The sequence below is a fragment of the Falco biarmicus genome, chromosome 11 (genome assembly GCF_023638135.1).
Source record: "Falco biarmicus isolate bFalBia1 chromosome 11, bFalBia1.pri, whole genome shotgun sequence".
In the NCBI taxonomy this organism is placed as follows: Eukaryota; Metazoa; Chordata; class Aves; order Falconiformes; family Falconidae; genus Falco; species Falco biarmicus.
Window position 1 is genome coordinate 21,956,435 of NC_079298.1, and position 23,003 is coordinate 21,979,437.

A 23,003-nucleotide genomic window follows, 5' to 3' on the forward strand; every position below is an offset into this window, starting at 1 on the left:
AACGTTCCCATCCTTTGTACATCTCCTTTCACAGTACAAATTGTAAGGAAACAAGCTCACAACACTGATGACTACAAATGCCTACTGTAATTGTGACTCAGACTTTCAAACAAACAAGAACTATACACTGACAAGCCATCCTTAGGCTAAATGAATGTAATAAGCTGCATAGAAAAAGAAATCTTCAGAATCAGCACAGAATATAATTTTCTTCAGAAAAACAATCTGTTGAGCATTTCAGTCTAAAGTATTTGGATCAAAACAAACACACCACATCTATAACCAGGTCAGATGTAGTTGCACATTCATTTCCTAAGTAAAGTAACAACCTCATCTAAGAGATTCTGAACATTACCAAAATTTTATATCTGCAAATCTCCTACAGTTAGCAGCTGAGACTTGTTTGGTCGTGCCTATAAAGAGAAATACTTGAAAACCCAGAGGAATGAGAAATAATTTCATTCAGTTGCTTCTATCCATTAAGTGCTTCAGATATCAGAAGTCACCAATAACACTGCAAGTGTGGCTGTGGAAAGTCAGCAGCCAGAATAGGAAAGGCAGGGGAAGAAAGGTCTAGTACAATATTATATTTTGTCTACAATGACTGCCCTGAATTTCAGCTTATGGAGCTGCAGCTGACAAAAAACCAACAACATTGGAATTACAGATTGTGCATTGGAATTATGATGCAAAAAAGGGATGTGAATTTCTAGTAAAATATCCGAGAGGTACTGTCACTATCATCACTACAGCTGTAGCCCTGTAAAGGCATTGTTAACACGAGCCAGACAGTGTGGAGAGAGGCAGAATGCAGAAGATGAAATGCAACCGATGGATACAGCGTGGCTTGCAAAAAAGCTCTAAAACCAAAACCAAATTGGAACATTTGAATTGGATTTAACTGACTTTACATGAGTGAAAGAATTTGCTTATTTTCTCAGTCACTTATATCCTGGATATGTGTGTGTGTAAAGAACAGCATTTTTTAACCATATATGCCTGGTCTGGTACAGACCTTATCATCCAGTGTGAACTGCAATGAAACTGAGCTGCACAGGGAGGCAGCCTGGGAACCTTGTTTTGACTTGTGAAAGGAGGAAACTGTGACACTAACATCACTGAGAAAGATTAAACACAGAAGAAAAAAAAAAAAAAAAAGAGATGCTATTTACAAACTGTAAGTGCATTTCAAGAATGTTCATGAAGAGATGGGATTAGAAAAACATCAAACCTCCGCCCTTCCAATTTTTCCGGTAGGGTGGGCTGTTGCCAATCTTTCCTGAACTTCTTATTGTGTTTTAACATCTCTTATCCTTATCTTAGAATGACTCAAAAAAGCAGGCCCTCAGAGGAAAACTTCAATACTTTTTTTTTTTTTTTTCTCTAATCCATGTGTCACTGTTTGGTCTAAGATGGCAATATGAAGTCCAAATTATTTTTTCAGCTAGTTGGCTGTTTGATCAGGTTTAGCTTTCAGTTCTGTGTGTTGTTTCCTGCACTCACAGGCCGCTCAGACCTAGATCTGCAGCCAGCTGTTGGCAACAGTCAGGTTCTTGTAAACAAGTTGCTTTCAGGTTGATCAGCTCTGTGCCATCAGAGCCAGGGCAGAGGGTTTACAGTGATACGCAAGCAAACAGAGGGTAGAGCAGCATGAAGAACTAGAGATGAATTATCGTAGCTGGGGCTTAGGATGACCACGTATCTAGGTTCTAGTTATGGCTCTGCAAATTCTACCTCAACCAACTTTAAGTCCAGTGCCAGTAACTTGCTTATCAACAGGGTCCATAGGGATTGAGTGATTTACCTCCCATAGGAGATCAAGTGTTCAATTCCTGCAGAAAATAATTCTTTTGTGCTCTTTCGAAAATTATGAGATTAGTTTTTCTGCATTAGTTGCTCTTGGAGGATGTATTCACAGGACTTTCTTTCCCGATAGCTGTAAATTAGCCCTTGTGAGATGATCTTGTATCTCTGTGATCACTGCTAACAAGAAAACTTTATGGAGGACAGCAGAAGTGGTACTCAACATCAGGTCTCCTCTAGCTTCCTCCCTAGCAGGTCTCAATCATACTTTCAGTGATAGTATTGAAAACTTCAGTCCTGCATACACTGGCAGACAGTTTTTAACACTAGATGAATGAAAAAAAACACTGGGGGGCTAACAGAGGATAACAGAGGATAACACAGCAGCACACAGTTCTCTTGGCACAGCAGACCTCTCATGAAGGAGATGTTAGGGATGAAGGGGTAAAGAGAAGCCCAGCAGGATAATACATTCTTCTTGTAATACATTCTTCTTGTCACAATCAGCAAGGAAGCAAATTTTCACCATCTCAGCTAATATGGATGTGTGGAAAAAATGTAGGATGTATCAGCTGACACTGGCTTTGGTATGGTCTTGTATTGCTTCATGACAAAATGAAGATAGGGGAGAGCTTCCCCTGGTACCAATCAAGAAAACAGCTGATAAGTAATCTGGCTACTAGTTACACCAGCTGGAACCTGTGGTGCACAGAAGGAACTGCACACAAGTTCATTAATGCTATCCCTCTTTCTGGCCACACACAGTTCCAGCATTTGTATTTTATGTGACAGTGAAAAAGAGGAATTGTGCCTTTCAGCCTTAATTATTCACTTGCTTCCACCCACACACTAACACAGTGTAGAAATTGTTCCAGAGTTCTGATTCAGCAGTATTCATTCATTAATATAGCATTCCTCACAGAGCTCCCAGCCACCAGTACACGCAGAGGCAGAGACAGCCTGACTTGGTCACACACAGTCTCCTGCTTAGCTGCTCCAGGAGGGACCTGACCTGCAGTTTTCACTGAGTTTTCTGAGCAGATCTATTATTCAATCAGAATCTAAGAAAGTGGGTCTGTTTCTCCACTCCCACCTATTCAAGTGAGACAAAGCCATAAAGCCACCATATTACTCTGCTGACATTGAGGCAGAGAACTGCAAATAGTTCTCTGCTGCTATTCATCAGGACTGCTGTCACAAAAGGATGCACAGCTGCCTTACACTTTTGAGCCAAGTATTTAATCATGGGGATGGATGCATTGCTTGGCAATATCGTTTCTTGGTGTTTCTTATTTGGGAGCAACAACAGCATCGAACCAAATATCTATATTATTTTTTAAAAAACAAACCAAAACCCTCTTCCTCTTGATTCATAATGGGGAGAAGATGTTATACTCTACCCACCTGTTCAGGGCGCACTTGAGCATTAATAAGCTGGAAAACAACAAAATCAGGGATGCCGGCATCTTCCAGCAAGAAGGAAGTGAGGGTCTCCCCATCTTTCAAAATGTCTAGAATTCGTATTCCTCTTCCTGGATGAAGAAAGGAGTGTAGAGATCAGTGAGATCCCCCCAAAATGTAGTTAAAGAACAGCCTATACCCTGGCTTAAACCTGCAAAAAGTATGTTCTTTGGCTCACATACTTAGTAGCGACTAATAAAGCTTAGGGGTCCAAAGCTATTTTTGAAATTCAAAATAATTTTAATCCTTTGTTGGGGAATGATCATCAGAATATGCTGAGTGTTCTGACTCTGCATATCTGATTTCTCAAAGATGTTTCAGACTAGAACTTCATCAACGGAAGTACTAAAAGCATCCCTGACTATATTTGAAAGGCTGCCTTTTTTCTAAGGTAATGTCTCACTTTAAATGTTCAGATTCAAGTGTGCTACTGTTCTTAGCGTCCTTTCTTCTGAGCCCTGCGTAAATAAAATTAGTCAACCCCTTACATTTACATTAATTTATCACTTCCTGCTGATTGATCTTAGCTAGTTAATCTTACGCTATAGGATTGCAAAAATGGCCCCTTGAAAATCTTTCGTGAAAAAACCTCACTATCCTTGGAGAAGCATAAATTGTTTGCAATTAATAGTCATATTAGACCAGATTACTAACTATTAAATGAAAAACTGGCAAATCTTCAGGCAAACCAATGAGACTACCCACTGTTAAATTAAACACATGTGAAAGGCCTCCAAGTTTCCATAATTCCATCTATAACAATATCCAAAATACTGCTGCTCTTAAAGTCTAACAGTGTCAGTGTGAATTCTGCCTCATTATGGTCCAAGTAAAAGCTTGGAAAGTGAATGTTACTAACGTCCATTGAATACTACAGCCTTTAATAAAGTAGATCACAGAGCATCAACAGACTTCAGTAAAGAATGCTTGAAAAGCACTAGTTCTTCCACTTTTCAAGACAGGCAGTTGAAGCTGATAGAAGCAGCATGTATCATGCTGACAAGGGGAATGTAGCTTTAGACATCTACACATAAACATGCATAAATTTGCTCCTGAGTGTCTCCATTCTATGAGTTAAGCAGAGCCTTATCAGAGCTTGACAACTAACTTCCACAATTCCATCTGCAATAAGCATATGCTGTCCTAGGGCTGCAGGGGCTCCTCCATGTATTTATTCAAGCTGTAAACACTGAAAACAATAGTAGGGGCCTGTCCCTCATTCCCTCTGATGCTCTTCCTGGCGCTCAGGCATCGTGGAGGAAAAAAAAAACCCACAGTACAGGAACACATCTCGTCAAATGTGTCAGTGCAAGGAGGCAATGGGAAAAGGAAGGACTCAAGAAGGAGAGCCATTTTTAAGGAATCAGGAGAAAGAGCAATCTTAATTCTGACATTTGTTAACTTTTCATCACTCAACTTTGCAGCTATAACAATATTCTGTTAAGATTGTTACCTACAGGCGACACTAGTAAGCCACATGCTCAAAGAACTTAGTCAATTCTGCAGTACCTTTTCCTGTATGGAAAAACGTGCCAATTCATATTTTGTTAGTTTAGCTCCAGAACTGACTTTGTTACTTTGTTTTATGAAACAGATGATTCCAAACATTATTTTTTGTTTAAAGTAAAACACATTAAAAAAACCCACAGACTCTGAAAGAGAATTAATATTATATTTCACAGGGGTAGAGAGGAATGTGCTCTATTTTCCAGCTGCTGAGTAAAGTTGATAAGGGATGCAAAAGCAACTTCCTAAACCGTGGGGTGTGGTCCCTTAGAAATACGTTGCAAATCCATGGCATGTTGTGCTTTTCCTCAGCTCTAAATAGGCGGGTTTGGTTTCTATAGTTGTATACAAACCACAGCTCAGATTATATTTCAAGTTCTTCTTTGCATTCTGGGGCATTTTGATTGTCTCACAGCTATTTACAATGAGATAGTCCCTTTTTTACTTCTAGTTAGAAACTTCTGATAAGATAGTGGAGCACATGTATCAGAGGGTTTATATACATCTTACTAAAAACACATGGAGAGTGACTATTTGATTTTTAATAAGAATATTATTCCTATGGCAAAGGACTTGAGAATGGGACACATCAATTCTCAAAGCCAGTCCATTTTCTGAGCCTCTTTCGTTTTAGGAGTACCTTTTCAAATTCTATACTTAAAGACCAAATATTAAATTAAAAAATTGTTGTTAGTCCATTTCCTATTTTCCCCCAGGACTGTGTTTTGAGTTTGGCAGGTTGTTTTCAGTAAAAATTAATGGAGTCATATAATTTGCGATCCTGTCTAGAAGCAGCATAACGTACCTTCTTTCTCTAAACACATCAAAACAAGAAGAAGGTGCTTCCTTCTTGCAGTTCCAAACCTGTTTCAGCTAACACTTGAAATACAAGTATCTCTGAGCTCTTTTCTAGGTCATGCTCCTAGTATATATTCAGGTGTATTCCTAGCTTTCCATTCCTCTGCATCTCCCAGTGATTCTTTCTTACTGCTTCTGCCTGTATGGTAATCATAATTAATGAAATCTCCAACCACATGTTTTATTTTGGGTGGCAATATACTCATAGTTGTGTGGTTTGGTTTTTTCTACTGTTATTTGTTATTTAAGGAAGATGGTTACAGAATGGAGCTGATGACCTCTCTCCTTTCTCTCAAACAAAAGGTGTTAGTTACAACACTGGATGATTTTTAACTCGCCCTAATGGTAAGCAGAGTAACAGCTACATGTGAAATACATTATAATGTTGTCAGTCTGCACGGTAACTACTAGTCAGCTCTCAGAAGGAAAAATTCAATAATCTAAAGGATATAGACAAAGCAATTACCTGCAATCCTTTCAGGATTAGTTCTTATTGTTTCCATAAACTGAGTCATAATGACAAGTTCTTCCCAGATTCTTCCAAGGTCACGGATCGCAGGGGCTTCCAGTAAGAGCTCCTGAGCATCTTTATATACCCTTGCAAGGCTGAAAGAAGAAATGGTGAATGACCAATAATTTAAGACTAATGACTTGAGACCCTTTGACATTAAAAAAAAAAAAAAAAAAGTGAAGCTGACTTTCTTTGTGACAGCGATAAGGAAAAAATAAACTACTCTGTCTTCAGTCTTGAAACTCAAAGCTCAGTTCTGTGGTGACAACAGAGTAATTTCAGGTGATGTGGGCTCCAGTTAGATTTGCAAGTCCACAGACGGTTTAAGAGGGCTACTGGTGTTGTAGAAGGTTGACACACTTCCTTCATTAGCCATGCTGATCTTGCTGGGGAGATAGTACCTTCCCCAGACAGCATTCATCTCACAGCTGTAACGGTTATTTGCTTTGGTTCTGGCCCAGGCTCAGCTCCAGCAGTTGGATGGGACAGTCTGGGCACATGCAGCCCTGCTCAGCCAGGTAAGTGACATGGATTCAGACACAGAATTCTCCTCCCTCTCCCAGCTCAGTCCCCTCCAATATAAGGGTGGCGTTTAGGTCCCTTCAAAACATTTCTTCTAGGAGAGGCAGGAAAGCATGAGTGACAAACTTGTCACAGGCAGCTGTTGACCTACTGGTTCTGCATTAGAACATGCAGTTCAAGCAAAGATGCAATCAGGTCCTGTTTATAAACAAGTACAAAAATTTCTTATTAGCAGTAGGGGAGACCATTACATTTCTTTAAGTATGTTTGTCCATGCATGTAATGGTATATCTCAGTCTTCATGACTTTTTTTAGCTTACAGGAAAGAGCAAACAGGAAGGACTAAATTCTTTCAGAAAACACAATGTATTTGCTTCCTCTGTAGTGCACTGAGTTTACTCTGACTCACAAAGGGACGGTTTGCTCTGAAATAAGCAACCTAGAAAAGCCCGAACATAAAGAAAACAGAACCCTCTAGCTTCACAGTGTGATTGACTGTACCTGACAAAAAGGTCCAGCTGACTATTTTGAATCCTGTTCACTAGGAACAAAAGGTCAAATTGTAAGTTAACTCCAAGCTATGGACTTTCACTTGACTAGAGCTTTAATGGCCTGGACATTGTTAGCTTATGAATTTAAACCATTGGATGCTCCAAAGTGGACTATTTGGAATGACAGATTTGGTGCATTTTTTATAGCTATTTTAACAGGTTTTTATTTTAAGGGTCTTTGACCACTACGCAGTCTTTCATGACTCAGCTATAACAATCAATGCATTAAAGCACTCCCACAGGTGTTTTTTTTCCCACTAACAGTCTGGAAACCTCCTATCTTCCTATTTTGTTAATAAGCTTAGTATCTGAAGGTTACAATGCTGATTAAAGTCTCACAGGTATATAGTCAAAACAGGTACTACATAAGAAGTGGCAGGGCAGATTTTCCTTGCTGCTACTTCATCAGTGCTTTCATTTTAAGGGACAACTTAAGTGATGAGAAAAGAAAGCTTAGGGGTTTCAAACTCTTATCAAAATGATTTGTCCTGAGACATTTACTAAGCAGCAGGAAATAGAAAGGATGGATTTTATTAAGTAAATACACGTTCCTTAGAGACTAGTACAACTGAACTCTTTCTCAAAAAGGCCCAAACCTACCATCATGAGCTCTGTTTCAACTTTGGTGACCATTGTTGGAATCAATTATTTGCACCCTAGTGTCTTCTTAAATGCTTACATTTCCCTTTTCATCCACACCACAAAACAATTCTTTAAAACATCCCCCAGTATACCCGAGGGACCTTTCTAAGCAGGCTAAGGATACTCCATCCTTTCTTCTTGCACAGTTCATGCCCATGAATGCTTAACAGGTGCCAAGAGCAGGCTATCAGCAGTTGCCTAACAATGCAACCCAGTCTCACACGTATAGCTCTGCTTACATGGAATTGTTGTAGTTGGACACAACACCTGGACCCTCTCCATGGGTTGGGCTGCGGAAACAGGGGTTGTTCATGTTACAGAAGATGCCATGTAACCAAGGCAGTGTTCCTGCAGATGGCATTGCCTTGTTTGGGAAGTGACCTAGAGTACAGAAGCACAAAATGTAAACGATCAGGTGACTTTTCTAACACAGCCTGCATGAATCTAAATAGCATGATGGGCTGGCTCACGACAGAAGGAATGTGATGGATATCATACAGGTTTCTCATTCACTAAGCAAAAAAAACCCCAAAACAATATAAGCAATATGGTTATTTTCAACTGAAATAAATTCTGAGCTTTTATTAAGAGGTAGTGAGGCAGTACTTTCTCAGTAACAGAATTACAGAAATCTACAACCTGATAGAATCTTGAGATCCCATGTAAGTCCACCCACAAAGCATCTCACAGGAAAACCAGAGATATTTTTTTTCTCCTCACTGGTAATTCTTACAATATATGGCTATAAATAACTAAACTACTTGAGGCAAAGTCTGTTCTTTTGCCACTGGAGAATAATACTCAGCAAACAGGTCCCAGTGTCTCTGAGAACTTTTAGCTGTTACCTATGTTACCTAGCACAAGTCAGAGCATTAAAACATCTTTAATGTTCTTACATTCATGTTGGCGATACAGTGGATTAGCTTTCCTCAGCCAGACAAGAGCAAGAAATAATGACAGAGGCCATACAAGCTCCACCAGAAAACGAAGCTGGAAGGAAAAAAAAAATTAATTAAAAATAAATTTTACAGATTAGTCATGTACAGAGTCACTAAGTGCTTAGAGGGATAAGGACCCTTCTCACAGCAGCAATGTCCAGTGCAACGTGGCCGTGGTTATCCCTCGCCTGTTTCACCATTTGGAAAGGACACTCAGAAATAGCAAGGATTTCATCAGAGCCCCATGAAGCATCACCATTAAGTCAGTGGCTTCACTTCTTCTGAAGAAACTTCTAAGCATCCTGACTGAGGTAAAAAGAGGCATCAGATAGTACTAAACTGCCAGAAAACCAGATATAAGACTAAATAGTTTTTACACAAAGTGCATGACTCTATAACAATACGGGAAAAAAGGATTAGACGCAAGAGAGAAAAAGTGTGCGGGTTGTTTTTTTTTTTTTCTACCCACACTTTTTCAATGCTTAGCTCATTAGTAGGCTGCCTGTGCACTGTGCTTATCCAAAGATAAAAGACTTTAGCATAAGCTTACATTCTTTGATCATTAATTTTGCTTCTTCTTGTCATCATTCATTTGAACATTACTAATTTTCTAATACAGGTAGATATGCATACATTAAGATCAAACACCTTACTCAATAACATAGAAGACCCTTTCAAAGGCCACTTTATTGCCCAAATCTTTCAACATGCTTAGAACAGTCACCAGCTCCCAGTTATGACAGAAAATCAAGGGCACTGCTTTACCACAGAGCAACATCCTGCCTGGTTTTCAGTCTGTTTCCTCCACTCCTGTGTTTCAGTTTGTTTTACTGCCTCTGTGTGTTTTGGCAGAGGTTTGAAACTACAACCCTTTGATCCTGTGGCACAGGCTTTGAGCTCTGAGGACCAGCTATGGGATTTTTGTGTTCAGCCACGTGGCACTTTTTTTCTTCTCCCTGCAAGAGCCAGGACAAACTCTCTCCAGAACCCAGTTTTTGTAGCACATGCACAGGAAAGCCCTCTGTGCCTCCTTTCCTTTGCTCCTGCCTCCGTGACCAGGCATCAAATATGTAACAATAATGCATACAGCAGCAGAGCCAGAGACAAGATGGGTCACATGTGAATGCTTTTTTTTTCTTTCCAAACTGAGCCGTGCAGGGCAAAAGATACTCCACAGGATAATTAAAAACAGGTTTTTGGACCTGCCCTGTTTTTTCCAATATAACTTTCTCTAATAGCTTTAATTAAGCGCAGATTATGCTTACAGCAAAAGGGTAGAAAGATTTACACCAGGCAACCATTTCCTATTTCACACTTTCTCTCTTCAGGCTTTTCCTTTTTTTAAAATAGAACAACAAAACCAAAAATACCTGACCACCTTGGAAGTTGTGCATGCCTGAATATTTTTAAATCCAGACAAATCTTACCAGCAGCAAAGGGCAGATGACATAATTATTAGAAAAGGAAACCTGCCACTGTACAGCTCTTTTGCTTGACAGCTGTTTTGCACAGCTCAGAATAGTGTTACAGACCCTTCTCAGCAGGGGTCCGCAAGGTCTGTTTAACACCCATCACCATCCATTTGATAAGACATTTGGGACAAGCACTGCATGCCCATAAACTCGGAGGGGTAAGAACTGGGAAACTCCTTGATTGTTGTCTTTGCTGCAGAATTTATCTGGGTTATTGCTCAGATGTCAATTCTTACTTCATTTCCAGGAAATACAAAATCCTCTCGACTTGAATTCAGTAATTCTTTTCTGTCTGAGCTAACTGGTTTGGAAGGGATTGAAGACTGAAGTGCAAGGGAAGCTTTCTTTCAAGCTGGTACACAATGTGTTGTGTGACAAGGACAGACCAAGTGCAGTTAGCCCTATGATTCTTTCCTGTGATCCTTTTCCTGAGGACACATGGGTGTCTCAGGACTCACTAGAAGGATCAGAGAGCCACCCACAAGCCTCCAGAACCACAAGATAGACAACCAGAAATCCCAGCAACATGCACAGAGAAATGTAACACTCAGTTGGAGCTGTAATGGATCAAGCACAGTGATAAGACCATATAAATATGACAAGCATAAATTGACTGTGCATCAACTGTTAACTCTGTAATTAAGTCCTTCCTCTTGTGAATTACCTTAGGCTAAAGGATGAACTTGAGTAGAAGATGGGCTATTCCTCCATTTATGGTACTGCACGATGGTTAACAAAAACCAGGCTGATTTTCACAAAACGCATTTCATTGCTACTTTTGACATGGATTTCTGTTTTGGCTAGCTTGTTTCTCTGTGAGGACAAATAACCAGGTAGTTTTATATACTTGGAAAAGGAAATTATTTTTACTGACTCTGTTGTAAAATGTTTTACTTTTCAGAGCGGAGAAAATATTTCTCTGTTGTGGATTAAATCACTGTGTTTATAAGCTAGGAATGATCATCACAGACAGGGATCTCTGGCAACACCAGGAAATACCAAATTAGCATTTTTTAAAATTATATAGGAAAAAAACAAGAAAAAATAATTCCTGAAACCCAAGCAGGCACTTTGGGTCACATATCTGAGCAGATTTACCCAAACAAAACAGTATTTCATGTACTGAAAATTCTGAAGAATTAGATAAAGATCCATTTGCTAAAAATTAAAACCCTGCAGGTTCCAATTCTCTCAGTATGCACATCTGAAGATCAGAAAGACGTGGATTTTCTGTTTGTTTGGTGCTTTTTTTCCTGACTTGAGAACCAAACTACTACAGCTCCTTGATAAGCAGCAACTAAGTCCAGCTTCAAAAAAGGGTCCTTATATTTGGTGTAATTTAGCTCAAGTATTGACTGGTGACTTTTATGCTGTATTAAATTATGAGCTGGCAATGTTATATGCATCAGCTCTTGAGGGCAACATAGACTGTGGGAGAAAGTCTGCTGAGAAGCTATGAAATAAAGCACATTCAATTTGTCTATGAAGAAAATCAGATAAACCTTTGATCCTGGAAATTTCAGCATGCGAGTCATTCTTAATGATTAAAATCAGGTCAGCATAGATCAGCATTTCAGCTCATCCCATGGTTCAGTTTGACCCTATTGATCTCTGTTATTATGGCAAAATTGTTTGCATGACTGTTACAGCCTCACAGATGCCCTAATGTAGTTTTAAATTATTTTTAGTTTGAAACAGATAGTCTATCTGTATAGGACCTCAAAGGGACTTCCTTTGCTGGACAGCAGTAATTGTAGTACATCAGATGACCAAGACCCTAGGCTGAGGTTTTGTTTCACTCTAAGAATTTGGACTAAAGAAAAAAAAAGAAAAAAAAACAAGAAAAAAAGAAAATAGAACAATGATGAAATAAGGTGGAAAGTAATAGATAAATTTGCTCTAAGACAAAATATTGTAACATCTAAGAGGATTTGAAAGGATTTAAAATACTTACCTGATTTTCACTTTACTTATGTCATTCAGCCATATTAAAAAAGATAAAATCTGTGTGAATTTTAGGGCCTTAACTGGATTTACATCTAAAAGCAGCTGGTTGTGAGGAACAAATCTAAAATTAGGAATCAAACCTCTCTGAGCTGAATGGTGCCCATAATGCTTTCTAAATTAGATCTTTTAATGTGAAAATACAAAAATATTACTACTCAACTCTTCTCCTGGTACACCATACTACCTGTTAAAGAAAACCCCAATACAGGTATTCTGTGTTTGGTCTGTAAAGAGCAGCTTTGCAAACAGCACCAGACAAGATCTGAATAGGCCCATACAAAGACCACATTTGATTCTTTGGGGAATTTGATACATTTATAAGCACATAAAAATCACAGTCACTTCATCCCATGAGCGTACAGTCCAAAGCTGAAATCCAAAGACTACCACTTTACCTTTTGTCTTTTCCGGAGGATCCAGTTCTTCCAGAGTAGAAGTCTGACTTGCCTGAAGAAGCTCATTCTTCTGCATCAACACTTCTGGTTAACCTGTGCAAAGGATGCATTGCCATTTCTCAGCTGACAGCTGAAACAGACCTCAAAGCAAAATAACAGCTTTCTGTTCTTATTTTAAGATTATGTTATCATAGAGATTGGTTCCTTTAATTGTCTGCACCATTTAATTTTGCACTTAATACGCTATCATACATGAAAAATTGTGGTTTTCCTTTGTTTGGAGGCCATTTCCTGTGACACATTTATCAGTGCCAAAAAGCAATAGAAAGGAAAAGCGCCTCTTTCAAATGAAAAAATAGTCATTAACATTGAATCCAGCTATTAACTTGGACTTGCAAGTAATGAAAGCAGTTAACTGTTGCATCACTTATCAGATTAAATCTGTGCTTTCAAAATATTTCTTCCAAGAAAAAGATGGATTTACAACTGTACATTAGTTATTATGATAAAGACAGAATTATGTTTTCCATTCAGACACTAGAAATGTATATTGATTAACACAGCCTGGAATGGATTTTCTAAAGGCAAATACATTTTGTTGCCATTTTATTAAAAAATACAGGATCTCATTTTTGCGCTGTTTAATTCAGCAACTCCCACTGTATTTTAGTAGTGATACAACAGAATTTAAACCACTATATGCTCTGTTTTCTAGATTCATGCCTCATTTTTATCACCTAGAATTTTTGCCTTCAAAAGGAAAAAGATAATTTGACATATAAATCTAAATACCAGATAAAGGGACCTATTAAAAACCAAACAATTTGAATTTGCTACCTATATCAACTTCCTACTTTATAGATGCCTTATGGGATTTAAATGACTGAAGAGTGGTTTCTTCATGAGCAGCAGTAACTGGGAAAGTTGTGGAAAAGGAAATGGAAGTTAGATATTGGAAAGCATTTTCTAATTATAAGAATGGTGAAGTAGTAGAACTGATTGCATTGGAGGGCTGTGGGGCCTCCATTGCTGGAGACTACTGAAACCTCTGTCAAGACTCACACAGGCAAAACTGCCCATGGATTAGATTATTTGTCGAGTTTCTCTTGCCACTATTCTTCTAGAAATTTGTTTCTGGAAAATCTAATAAATGGAGGAGATTTTGTCTGATTTTAAAGGACAAAGTTTGGAAAACACATCCCAGTACTTTGGCCTAATGTGTCAACAAAGTATTAGTTACAATCATTAGACAAAAATCCACAATAGTTGACTGTTTCAGAAAATCATCTCAGGTCCACATTTTATGAACTGAAAAGGAATTCAGACCTCAACCAGGGAGGAGGTGGCCAGCCCTGGGGAAAGGCTGTCACCAGCCCTAACCAACCGTGCTGGAAAGGGATCCTAAAGAATGAGCAGCTCTCTTCTGACATACTGGGCATGGAAGAGATTAGAGCAGGACACTTAAGGACAAACTTGGCTAGAATTGGCTGTGCTACTTATTGGGGGTGAAATAACAAAACAACAGTTCTGCAGAAAGATCATCCATGCAAAACCAATGATGCCAAAACCTGGAGCATTTTCTATATTTTGTAGGTCAATGGTTTGATGCAGTTTTCAAGGTCACTCCATCAACTCTAACTGCCTAAGTTGCAAAGCACCACAAGAAGTGAGACTAGCTATAAAAAGCTACTAATGCTGTAAAGAGTAAATCCATTAACACTTGATGGTTTGAAGAGATACACTTTTGGGGTGTGACAGCCTCCCACTTTGAGTGGATAAAAGCTAAAGGGAACAAAATTAACCCACAGCTTTGGTAACTGCCTAACACTGTAAGTTGAAAAACAGTCTTAATAGTATAGACAATACTGGGATCCTAAACATGCATCATGACATGCAGAACAGGACCAGTTTTGATTTAGGACACTTAGCTTCACACTGATGGGATGTGAAGACTGTTTCAATCCATTATGAGAGGGAACATTATTGAAGTCTTGACATTGAGACTAAAGAATTGAATAGAGAGGAATATGAAATTCTGTATCAAATTGGCTAAATGCTGTCCTTGCAGAGTTTGCCACACTATTTGTGCACAAAGGCAGACAACCATGTAGTAACAGAGGCCAATTTTGCAAGCTTAAGTGTCAGCACACAGACATTTCTTTTTCTTAGAGCTTACACTACAAAACCAATCTAGATCAATTATTTGATTGCTGAGTGTATTCAGGAGACAGAAAAGGCTAAATTTAGACACTAACATTCAAATTTTTTTCTCCTTCACTAAGTAAATGAAAAGAAACACATCCAGTGCTTGTTCAGACATTTACCCAATCCAGGGCACTTCTGAGCAATTAGCTGTTGGAAGGGTTTAGAGAGTAGCAATAAAATTGGCTGAGCATCATCAAGAAAAGACAATACTTCTGTAGTTTTGCTAGTGGCAGCAGGTTCTGCATGTAAATAGGGTGATGACACGTAAGAACATTCTCACATGGGAAGCTGCCCTATATTTGGTTGCAGGCAGCTCCCATCAGTCACCAACTTGCAGCTGCCATTAGTGTGGCGTGCCTGCTGCTTCTCAGGAGCTTACAGCAGTGCTCTCTTCAGAGTTGCCACGTACAGGCAGTCAGGTGGCTTTCTGACACTCTTGCATGACCCAGGGCTCTCCTGCTGCTGTTCTGAAGAATGAATCCTGCAGCTGAACAAATGAGGGAAAGCCAGTTTTGTTCCAGCTCCTCTCACCTTCCTCCAAACCCCAGATGGACACTGCAATCTTTCTGCAACAGCTGTGAAAGGAAATTCAAGCCTTCATGTCAAGGCCATAAAATCTGTAGTCTACCAATGGCCTGGCTTCTCCTCTTCTTCCTGGCTCTCTACTGAGCAACCCATCATTAAGAGTATCTTAATGAGAGATTCCCTAACAGTATAGAGAGTCTTAGCTCATGTTCCTAAATCTCTCACTATGTATGACATACCTGCACCATCCTGTAACTTTCACTACTATTATTGAGAAAATTTGTAGTGCAAGACCATAAATGGGAATAGGATTGCCAGATAAAATGGCTGTTAGAATTTGCTCTGGAAAATCCAGCTATTATTCTGAGACTAAAAATATAAGTAGTAAAGAAGCCAAAACAAACAACTTTGAGAGAAAAACAGGGCAGTAAGGTTATCCCGATTGTGCTTGCAATTTAACTTTCAAGGTTTTTTACATTAAACCTTGCTAGTTACATTTGTTGATAGTAATGGGGAGAGACATTCCTTATAAAGAGGAGAAACTCAGTCAACTTAATTAATATGCACAAAGTGTGAAAGGAATTTGTCTTTAAGAAAGCAACTACTAGACTGATTACCAAGGTTAAGACTCTGCTAAATGAGTCAGAATTTAAAAGTACTTTTCCTTTTGGCCTAAACCAAGCTGTTAATGCCATATGGCATTAGTTATGGCATTAGTACATGATGAGCAATCAACATATAAAAAAGGTTCTATTTTACTCATCAGACACACCTTAGAATTGCCTCTAATTTTAGGATGAACAAGAATGCATTTATATATCCCCAGACTGCTTTGTTTATAACACCTGCACTAGGTGCTAAAGGGAAAGAACCTTGCTTTCCTAAATAGAACAGCTTCACAGATGTGTTGAAGTGCATTAACCTTATACTGCTTAGAAATCTGAATTAGGCAGGTGAACATGAGACAAAAGCGTAGAAAAAAAAGAACTTAATGTAATCAGAAGGCACTAGAGACAAGACTCAGATTCTCTAGCAGCACAGAATGAATAAATAATAATTAATTTTCAATCCTGAAATATCCCTTCCTATCTGGGCATTACTCAGACAGACAACACAGAATTGTGTGCTTAAGACTCAAGCTCTACTAATTTAAGTAGAGCAAAACACTATAATAAAATAATTGAGTAGGATCATGATAAAAACAGTACCTAGCAATAACGTGTTGAGAACTCCACTTGGGCTCAGGAAGTACCAGAGCTTCGAGGGTGATTAATCATGGTGGGGATCTACATTCTTTAAAGGCAGCACCCTGCTCACAAAATCAGTGGTGGCTTGAGACAGCTGCAATTAGAAACAGCACAGGCACTAGAAGAAGCTCAGTTTCCAAAAAACCAAAGTTTATTAACATAGATATTAACCCCCTCCTAAAACCAGAAGAAGTCCCCCACACTTATGAACTGTTGATTCAGTTTTTCATTAAGACGCTAATGCAAATTATGACTGTTACTATTTAGAACGGCAAATGCTTGCTGCCTTGAAGACAACATGCTCAAGGGATGTGACATATCCACGGCATATGAAAATCTGTGTTTTGTTGATTTTCCTTTTGCAGGAACTGATTTTCTTTCCAGGGTGCTGACTGTAAGGGCCAACAAAATTAACTTGGTTATAAAACCAGCATACTATTGAAGTTTAGGAAGACACTTACAAAGCCCCAACTCAAGAAAATAAAAAAAAACCACTTATTTTTTTACTTTTTTCTCTTTTTTTTCCCTCAGCAGTTCACACTACAACATGGATGACTTGCTCTCTGCATTCAGAAAGAAAACTCATATATTTGTTGACAGAAGACAAGAAAGTGAAATAAATAATTGGTTACACCAGTCATTACTGCTAGTTTTGATACACAGTATAATAAACTTAAATACTGATTTTAGATCAATAGAAATAAATTAATTTTTACATTTAAAAATCCTAATTTTTCACAGTTCAATCCTATCTTACAACATCCAGGACATAACCAGAAGAAAAAACCAAGAGTTAAAAATATCTTTAAACAATTAAGTAATAAAAAAAAAGGCCTTTCCTTTTTCTGGCTTTTGCATTTCAGCAAGGAAATATGGTGACAGCTTTTATCACCTAGACCTTCTTGCTAGACAGCACATATTCTAGTGTTACAGCTGGAATCACAAAAAGGTGTCTGGGTTAGTAACCAAGTTAACCATTTATTTCTCAGCTGATAGTGCAGGAGGCTGAAGACACTCATGCCGTGAATCAGATATTTCTGTATTTCACTTTATAAGAGGTAACAGTAACGTCTAGAAATGAAGCAAGCAAATTAACATCACGTAAAGTTTCATATTTTGACTGGCTGCCAACAATAAACAATAGCTCTTCCCTGACTTTATCCTGGACGTTCAGTAGAACATTCCTGGCCTCCAGATTATCAACAGCAGTTTGCAAAGGGTCCTCTTACCCTGCTTACACTGTATCAATTACACTTTACTATCAAAAGTTATCAAGAATTTCTCTCAACTGAGTATTTCTTTAAGCCATTGTTTTCTGAATTTAGTCATTACTTGTAGTATGTTCCTGCTTTTCCTGAGGAGCCTAAGCTCCCAGGGTACTGACATATCACAGCCTTCCTCACTACCATCAGGTTAAGAACACTGCAACATGTTCATTCATTCTCAAATTCTTTAATGATATCATGACAAACAAGCGTCACCCTCATTAAGTTTATTAGCATTCTTTCAATTGTATGCCTGCTGATATGACAGAAGTCTTTCCCACTACTTCAAAACTTAGTTCATAAGATTTTCAATACTTCCTCTAAGCTCCAATTGTTTCATGAACATGGCACAAGTGGGTTTTGTTTTAGGTTTTTTTTTTCTATTGGAGACAACATTTTAGAGACTGGTAATTCCTTCTAGGCTTTCTAGACAAATCAGAACTGTAGTAACTGGAGAAGACTATTTTTTTCACCCCATTCATTTTCAAAAATTTTTCTGACAAAATTAACATCCTTGCTGTTACTATACTTCCCTTGTGAAAGGCCTGGGAAGTTTGTTCTTGTAACATCTGCATGTGCAGAAATATAGCTAGTTTAGTACGTTTCTTCATGGACTGTCATTCTCTTAAGAATAGAGACAGCAAGACACAGAAGTAACTTTCACAAAACTGCAGGAGTGGAAAAAATATCATTCTTCTCATCTGATCTTTGATTTTATATTTTCTAGAACTTCTAAAATGTCATCAAGCTGCAAGCTCACATAGAAACGTACTAAGCTAAATACAACATGACCTTATGTGTGTGCAGTCTCAGACTTCCAGAGATGCTTTCAGAAAGGCTTTCAACAAGCTCTGCCCTACTTCAAGTAATATTCACTAAATCAAGCTACATATTATTATTAAATAGCTTATTTCACATCTCCAATGTAAATTACCCTCAAGTAGCATGATCAGATCCAGAAGCAAAAAAGCACTGGGTGAACACTGCATTGTTTACAGATTTTCATCTGTAAGGGTTGAAAGACACAGCAGTACAGCAAAACCTCCCACCAGTGCTCACACTAGGCAATGGCTCTGTATAAGTATCGTTAAATCCTCCCTCACTGCCTCGCTGTGACTGTTTTTCTAAGCAGAAGTTGAGCACCAATCCACCCTCCGTTATTTAAAACAATAAAAAAAGAAACATGCAAACACTGTCACATCCTTCTTCGCAGGGCTTTGAGGGGACCTTTGAGGATCCTCCACAAAACTTCATTTCACTGCATTTAGCAGTCGACAGGATTACACCACACCACACTGCAGCTCTGACAGCAGAGCACTGCACTCAGCACACTGCCTTCTTCCCAGTGCCGTGTCAGGACCTTCAAGCCTCCACACAGATTCACCACCTAAACCACTGACTTTAACCTGGCTTCCTGCATGAAGGAAGATGTGGCAACCTCCTCTTTTACAAGTGGCTTTAATCTAATTTCTGTGGACGTATGTTCGTATCTCAGCTAAGACTCACACTGCTGCCATCTTGACAAGGGGCTTTACAAAGTCATAGAGGGAAGTCCGCTCTGATTAATGGCAGTGCAAAGCAGAGAAACTACTGCTGCTGCTGATCAGCTGCAGACTATATGTTTAAGCGCTATGATTGTGTCTGAGGCAATATCTAACAATTTTATTCAGCAAACAAACATTTTAACTCTGAGATTCTAAGTAATTTTAAGAAAATGGATCCATTTTGGCTGCCTGCATGTACACAGACAGCTCTAACAGATTAAACTAATCTCTCCTAATTAGATTTTTTACATCACAATTGGATGATGGTAGGATATATTTGTTTTCTATGTTCAGGCTGTGCCTGTGACCCATTTTTCCTCTGTAAAGCATGGGATCTTTGAAAGTAAACAGAGAGAGCTTATGTAAAGCCTATCATTTCACATGGGATGGGGAAAATACAGTTCAGTTTATGGAGCACACTGCACAGTTTCTCTGGTAGCTCTACCCACAGTTGTCACTATTAGGGTTTTCCTAATGATCTGTAGTTTGCTGCCAGTAGTAGCAAAAAAGGAGGCATTCCATGTACTTATCAGAACATAATGAAAGCACTGAGTGGCAAGAGATATGGTGATAGTTCTTGCATCATTCCTGCAATAGATATGTAATAACATAAAAGTTCCCTGTGATGTACCTCATGAACACATACATGCAATACCTCAAGTCATATGGTATGTGTGTTCCGTTACCCCTTCACCTACATACACCATAGTTTTAACAGCTGTTTTAAAAGCCAGCATTTTACTACTTTTCTTATTTCCAAGCTTATTCCGGACACTTGACTACAAAGTCAGATCTGGTTAAATGCTGTTTGTTCAGCAAACTACGAAAACATCACTAGTAAACTCTCCAGCAACACAACCAAAGATTTCCCTAAGATGAACAGAATTTAAAAATTACTTGAAAAGAAAGCTTTGAAAATATGCACACTCATGCGTACCGGGTGTGCCCATGGGCCAACACTTCTAATTTTCAGGAATAAAGCTTTCCAGCATTATGACAAATTCTTAACTGGCAAGATGTTTTTTCTTATACGCGTCACCAGACACAGTCTCACGAGAGAGCTAGCACAATTAATGCCAACACAATTTTACCCAGGCAAACTGTAGGAGTGTGCATGTGTAAATGTATCTTAAATAAACAGATACACCTGTGTGTACGTAAAGAAAGTTACACATATGCAGGCTGGGGGTTTCTGAGTTAAGCTTTTCACCCAGCTACCTTAAACAGGTGGGGAGAACACAAGCTGAAGGTTTATAAATTTTTCCTAATGTGTTTCAGAGGTTTCCCTCCATAAAAGAGTAACCTGAAGGACAAGAATGGAAACTTCTGGCAAACTGGGGTCAAATGATATTTCTTAGATAAGGCTGCTGTAAAAGAGTTAAATAAAGGAGTTGGAAAGCGAGGAAACTAGTTGTACCACTTGAATAGATGGCAAAGAACACGATGCCAAGAAGTGAGTATACCCAGAAACTGGTGGAAGCTGTATTATTCACAAGGTCAGTGATAGAATCGTTCAAGGACAGTGCTGACAAGAAACCAGACAGAATAAGAAAAGGCCCAGTGAAACGTCCATTTGAAAGGTGCATTTCTAAGAAAAGACAATCAGAATTGGCAGACTCCTCCACACATCAAACACAGGGAAATGTGGCGTCTTGAACAGATCCTGACCATGTCCAAACCCAGTGTTGGGCTAATCGCCTCAATCTGGCTTTAAACAAGCACGAAGGATACTAAGTGCAAACTCAGAAGGCATGTTTTCTACTTCTGCTGTAAGCCAGTTTACTTCACAGACACTCTTCTGACATCCACCAGCATAAGGACTGAGGAGTGAGGCCTTTCCTAGCATTCACCTTCTTCCAACATTTTACATTCTGTAAGATTTGGGATGGCTTTTCCTTCTACCTGTGAGTAAAATCACTTTTCAAGGATCCCACACATCTCTCAATTAGAATCAGAACAACTCTCTCTCTTACAAAATTAAGTGGGCACACAGAATATTTTATTGAGAAAGGCTTGTCTCCAAAGCATCCTTCTGTGAAACTTATTTCCACATTGACATTTATATAAAAATAGCATTATCTGTAAATATCAGACATCCCCCCATCCCAAACTTTGCTAGTAGAAAGTTGAAATGGTTTCAAATGTCCCGTTTTCCCAACATATTAAGTCCAGGTGTATGCTGACAAGTAGGATGGCCCAGCGAGGCAGATTTATAGTGTAACAGTGAGTGCTGAGACCCAGCACCCACAGATGATGTGTCTGGGGGTTACTTCAGATGATCTCCAATCTGGCCCCATGGACTGAATGTGCATTAGCAGCTGCCGCACATCAGGTACACTGCTGAAGCACATGTTCCAGTTTAGTCTTATCCAAAAAGGATAAAGTTTGTGTGCTCCGAGATCACTCTGTACGGTGAACCACAGTGGCATGTAAAGGAGTCACTTCAAAAGCAGAAACATGCTCTGAACTAAGTTGCCAATGTTAGCGGACCCACACTAACTGCCTTCACAGAGCCTTTTGTGTCAGCTTTCAGAGGAACTCCGTTAGGCCTCTGCTACATAGACTACAGAAGCTAAAGAACTAATAGATTTACAAGCAAGGCAAGGAGTTCTTAAATCGAAGCAATAAAACTCCTGGAAAACTTACCACAAAAATCTTACCTCATGTGCGAGCGCTGCTGTGCTATGGGAAAGGGAAAGGTTTCTGAAGGAATATTCAGCTTGGTTGCAGAGAAACACATATCTTAGAGGCAGTTTGTGCTTGCAGAGTAACACTGCTCAGTTTTAAGGAGATTGTTTTAATCCCCTACTTGATACAGAACAGCTCAATCTGCAAGTTTAAAGGCTCCTGAATAAAAATCCTCCCAAATATCCAGTATGACCAGCACAAACACAACAGTCTGCACTAGGGGCTACTTCCGAAGGCGTTTCTTCAGATCTGAACAAACCCTGTATTTGAAAAGATGGTCTCAGAAGGGTAGTTCTGGTAGCATAGGGGCCCTGCTAAACAAACAGCTGTCATGACTAATTAGGTCAGTGACTTATGGAAGTCGGTACTCTGCCAAAGCTTTAAGAGGGATGAGGCAGCGCATTACGACTTCAGAAAACGCAATTACCAAGCAAATCTGACACAGAAAGGTTTCTTCCGCAGAGGACAAACCGCAGGGTGCTGGCATGACCCAGAGCCTGTCACTTGGGGCAGGTGGGTGGAATTACTGCGATTCAACTGGAGAGAAGCCATTTCAAACACAAAACCTAGGGAAATCAGCATCAGAACCTAAAGAAACAATAGGGCCCATTAGGAACATTTCCAGTCGAAAAGAAAGCCTAAGTCTTTTTCCCCCGGCTGCCGGCTCTGCCGCCGCGGCCAGTCACGTCCCTCCTCAAGCCGCCGCCTCAGCGCCCGGCGCCCCCAGCCCCCCCAGCCCGCGATGGCGGGAGGCGGCCACGCCCGCCGCGCCGCTTCCTCACACGCAGGGGAAGGCGCGGAAGGCCCCAGGGCACCAGCCCCAACCCAACACAGCCCTGACATCAAGCTGCAAACGTTTACAA

General features: G+C 39.4%; 1 protein-coding gene across 5 annotated transcripts in view; it reads right to left on the reverse strand.

Moving 5' to 3' along the window:
- The window catches only part of ABCA4 (ATP binding cassette subfamily A member 4), an 84,616-nt gene extending 61,831 nt beyond the window's left edge, over positions 1–22,785 (reverse strand). For 2 of the 5 annotated variants that reach the window (XM_056356144.1, XM_056356143.1), the window contains exons 1-6: positions 22,113–22,494; positions 12,667–12,759; positions 8,751–8,844; positions 8,094–8,235; positions 6,095–6,234; positions 3,208–3,335 (exon numbers count right to left, since the gene is read on the reverse strand). In XM_056356144.1, coding sequence (XP_056212119.1) covers positions 3,208–3,335; positions 6,095–6,234; positions 8,094–8,235; positions 8,751–8,844; positions 12,667–12,732 — 570 coding nt within the window. In that variant the 5' untranslated portion in view covers positions 12,733–12,759; positions 22,113–22,494. Of the gene's footprint in view, positions 1–3,207; positions 3,336–6,094; positions 6,235–8,093; positions 8,236–8,750; positions 8,845–12,666; positions 12,760–16,604; positions 16,738–22,112 lie in introns of all 5 variants that reach the window. The other 3 variants (XM_056356141.1, XR_008824676.1, XM_056356140.1) reach the window with 3 other exon arrangements.
- Between the last annotated feature and the right edge of the window lie 218 nt (positions 22,786–23,003).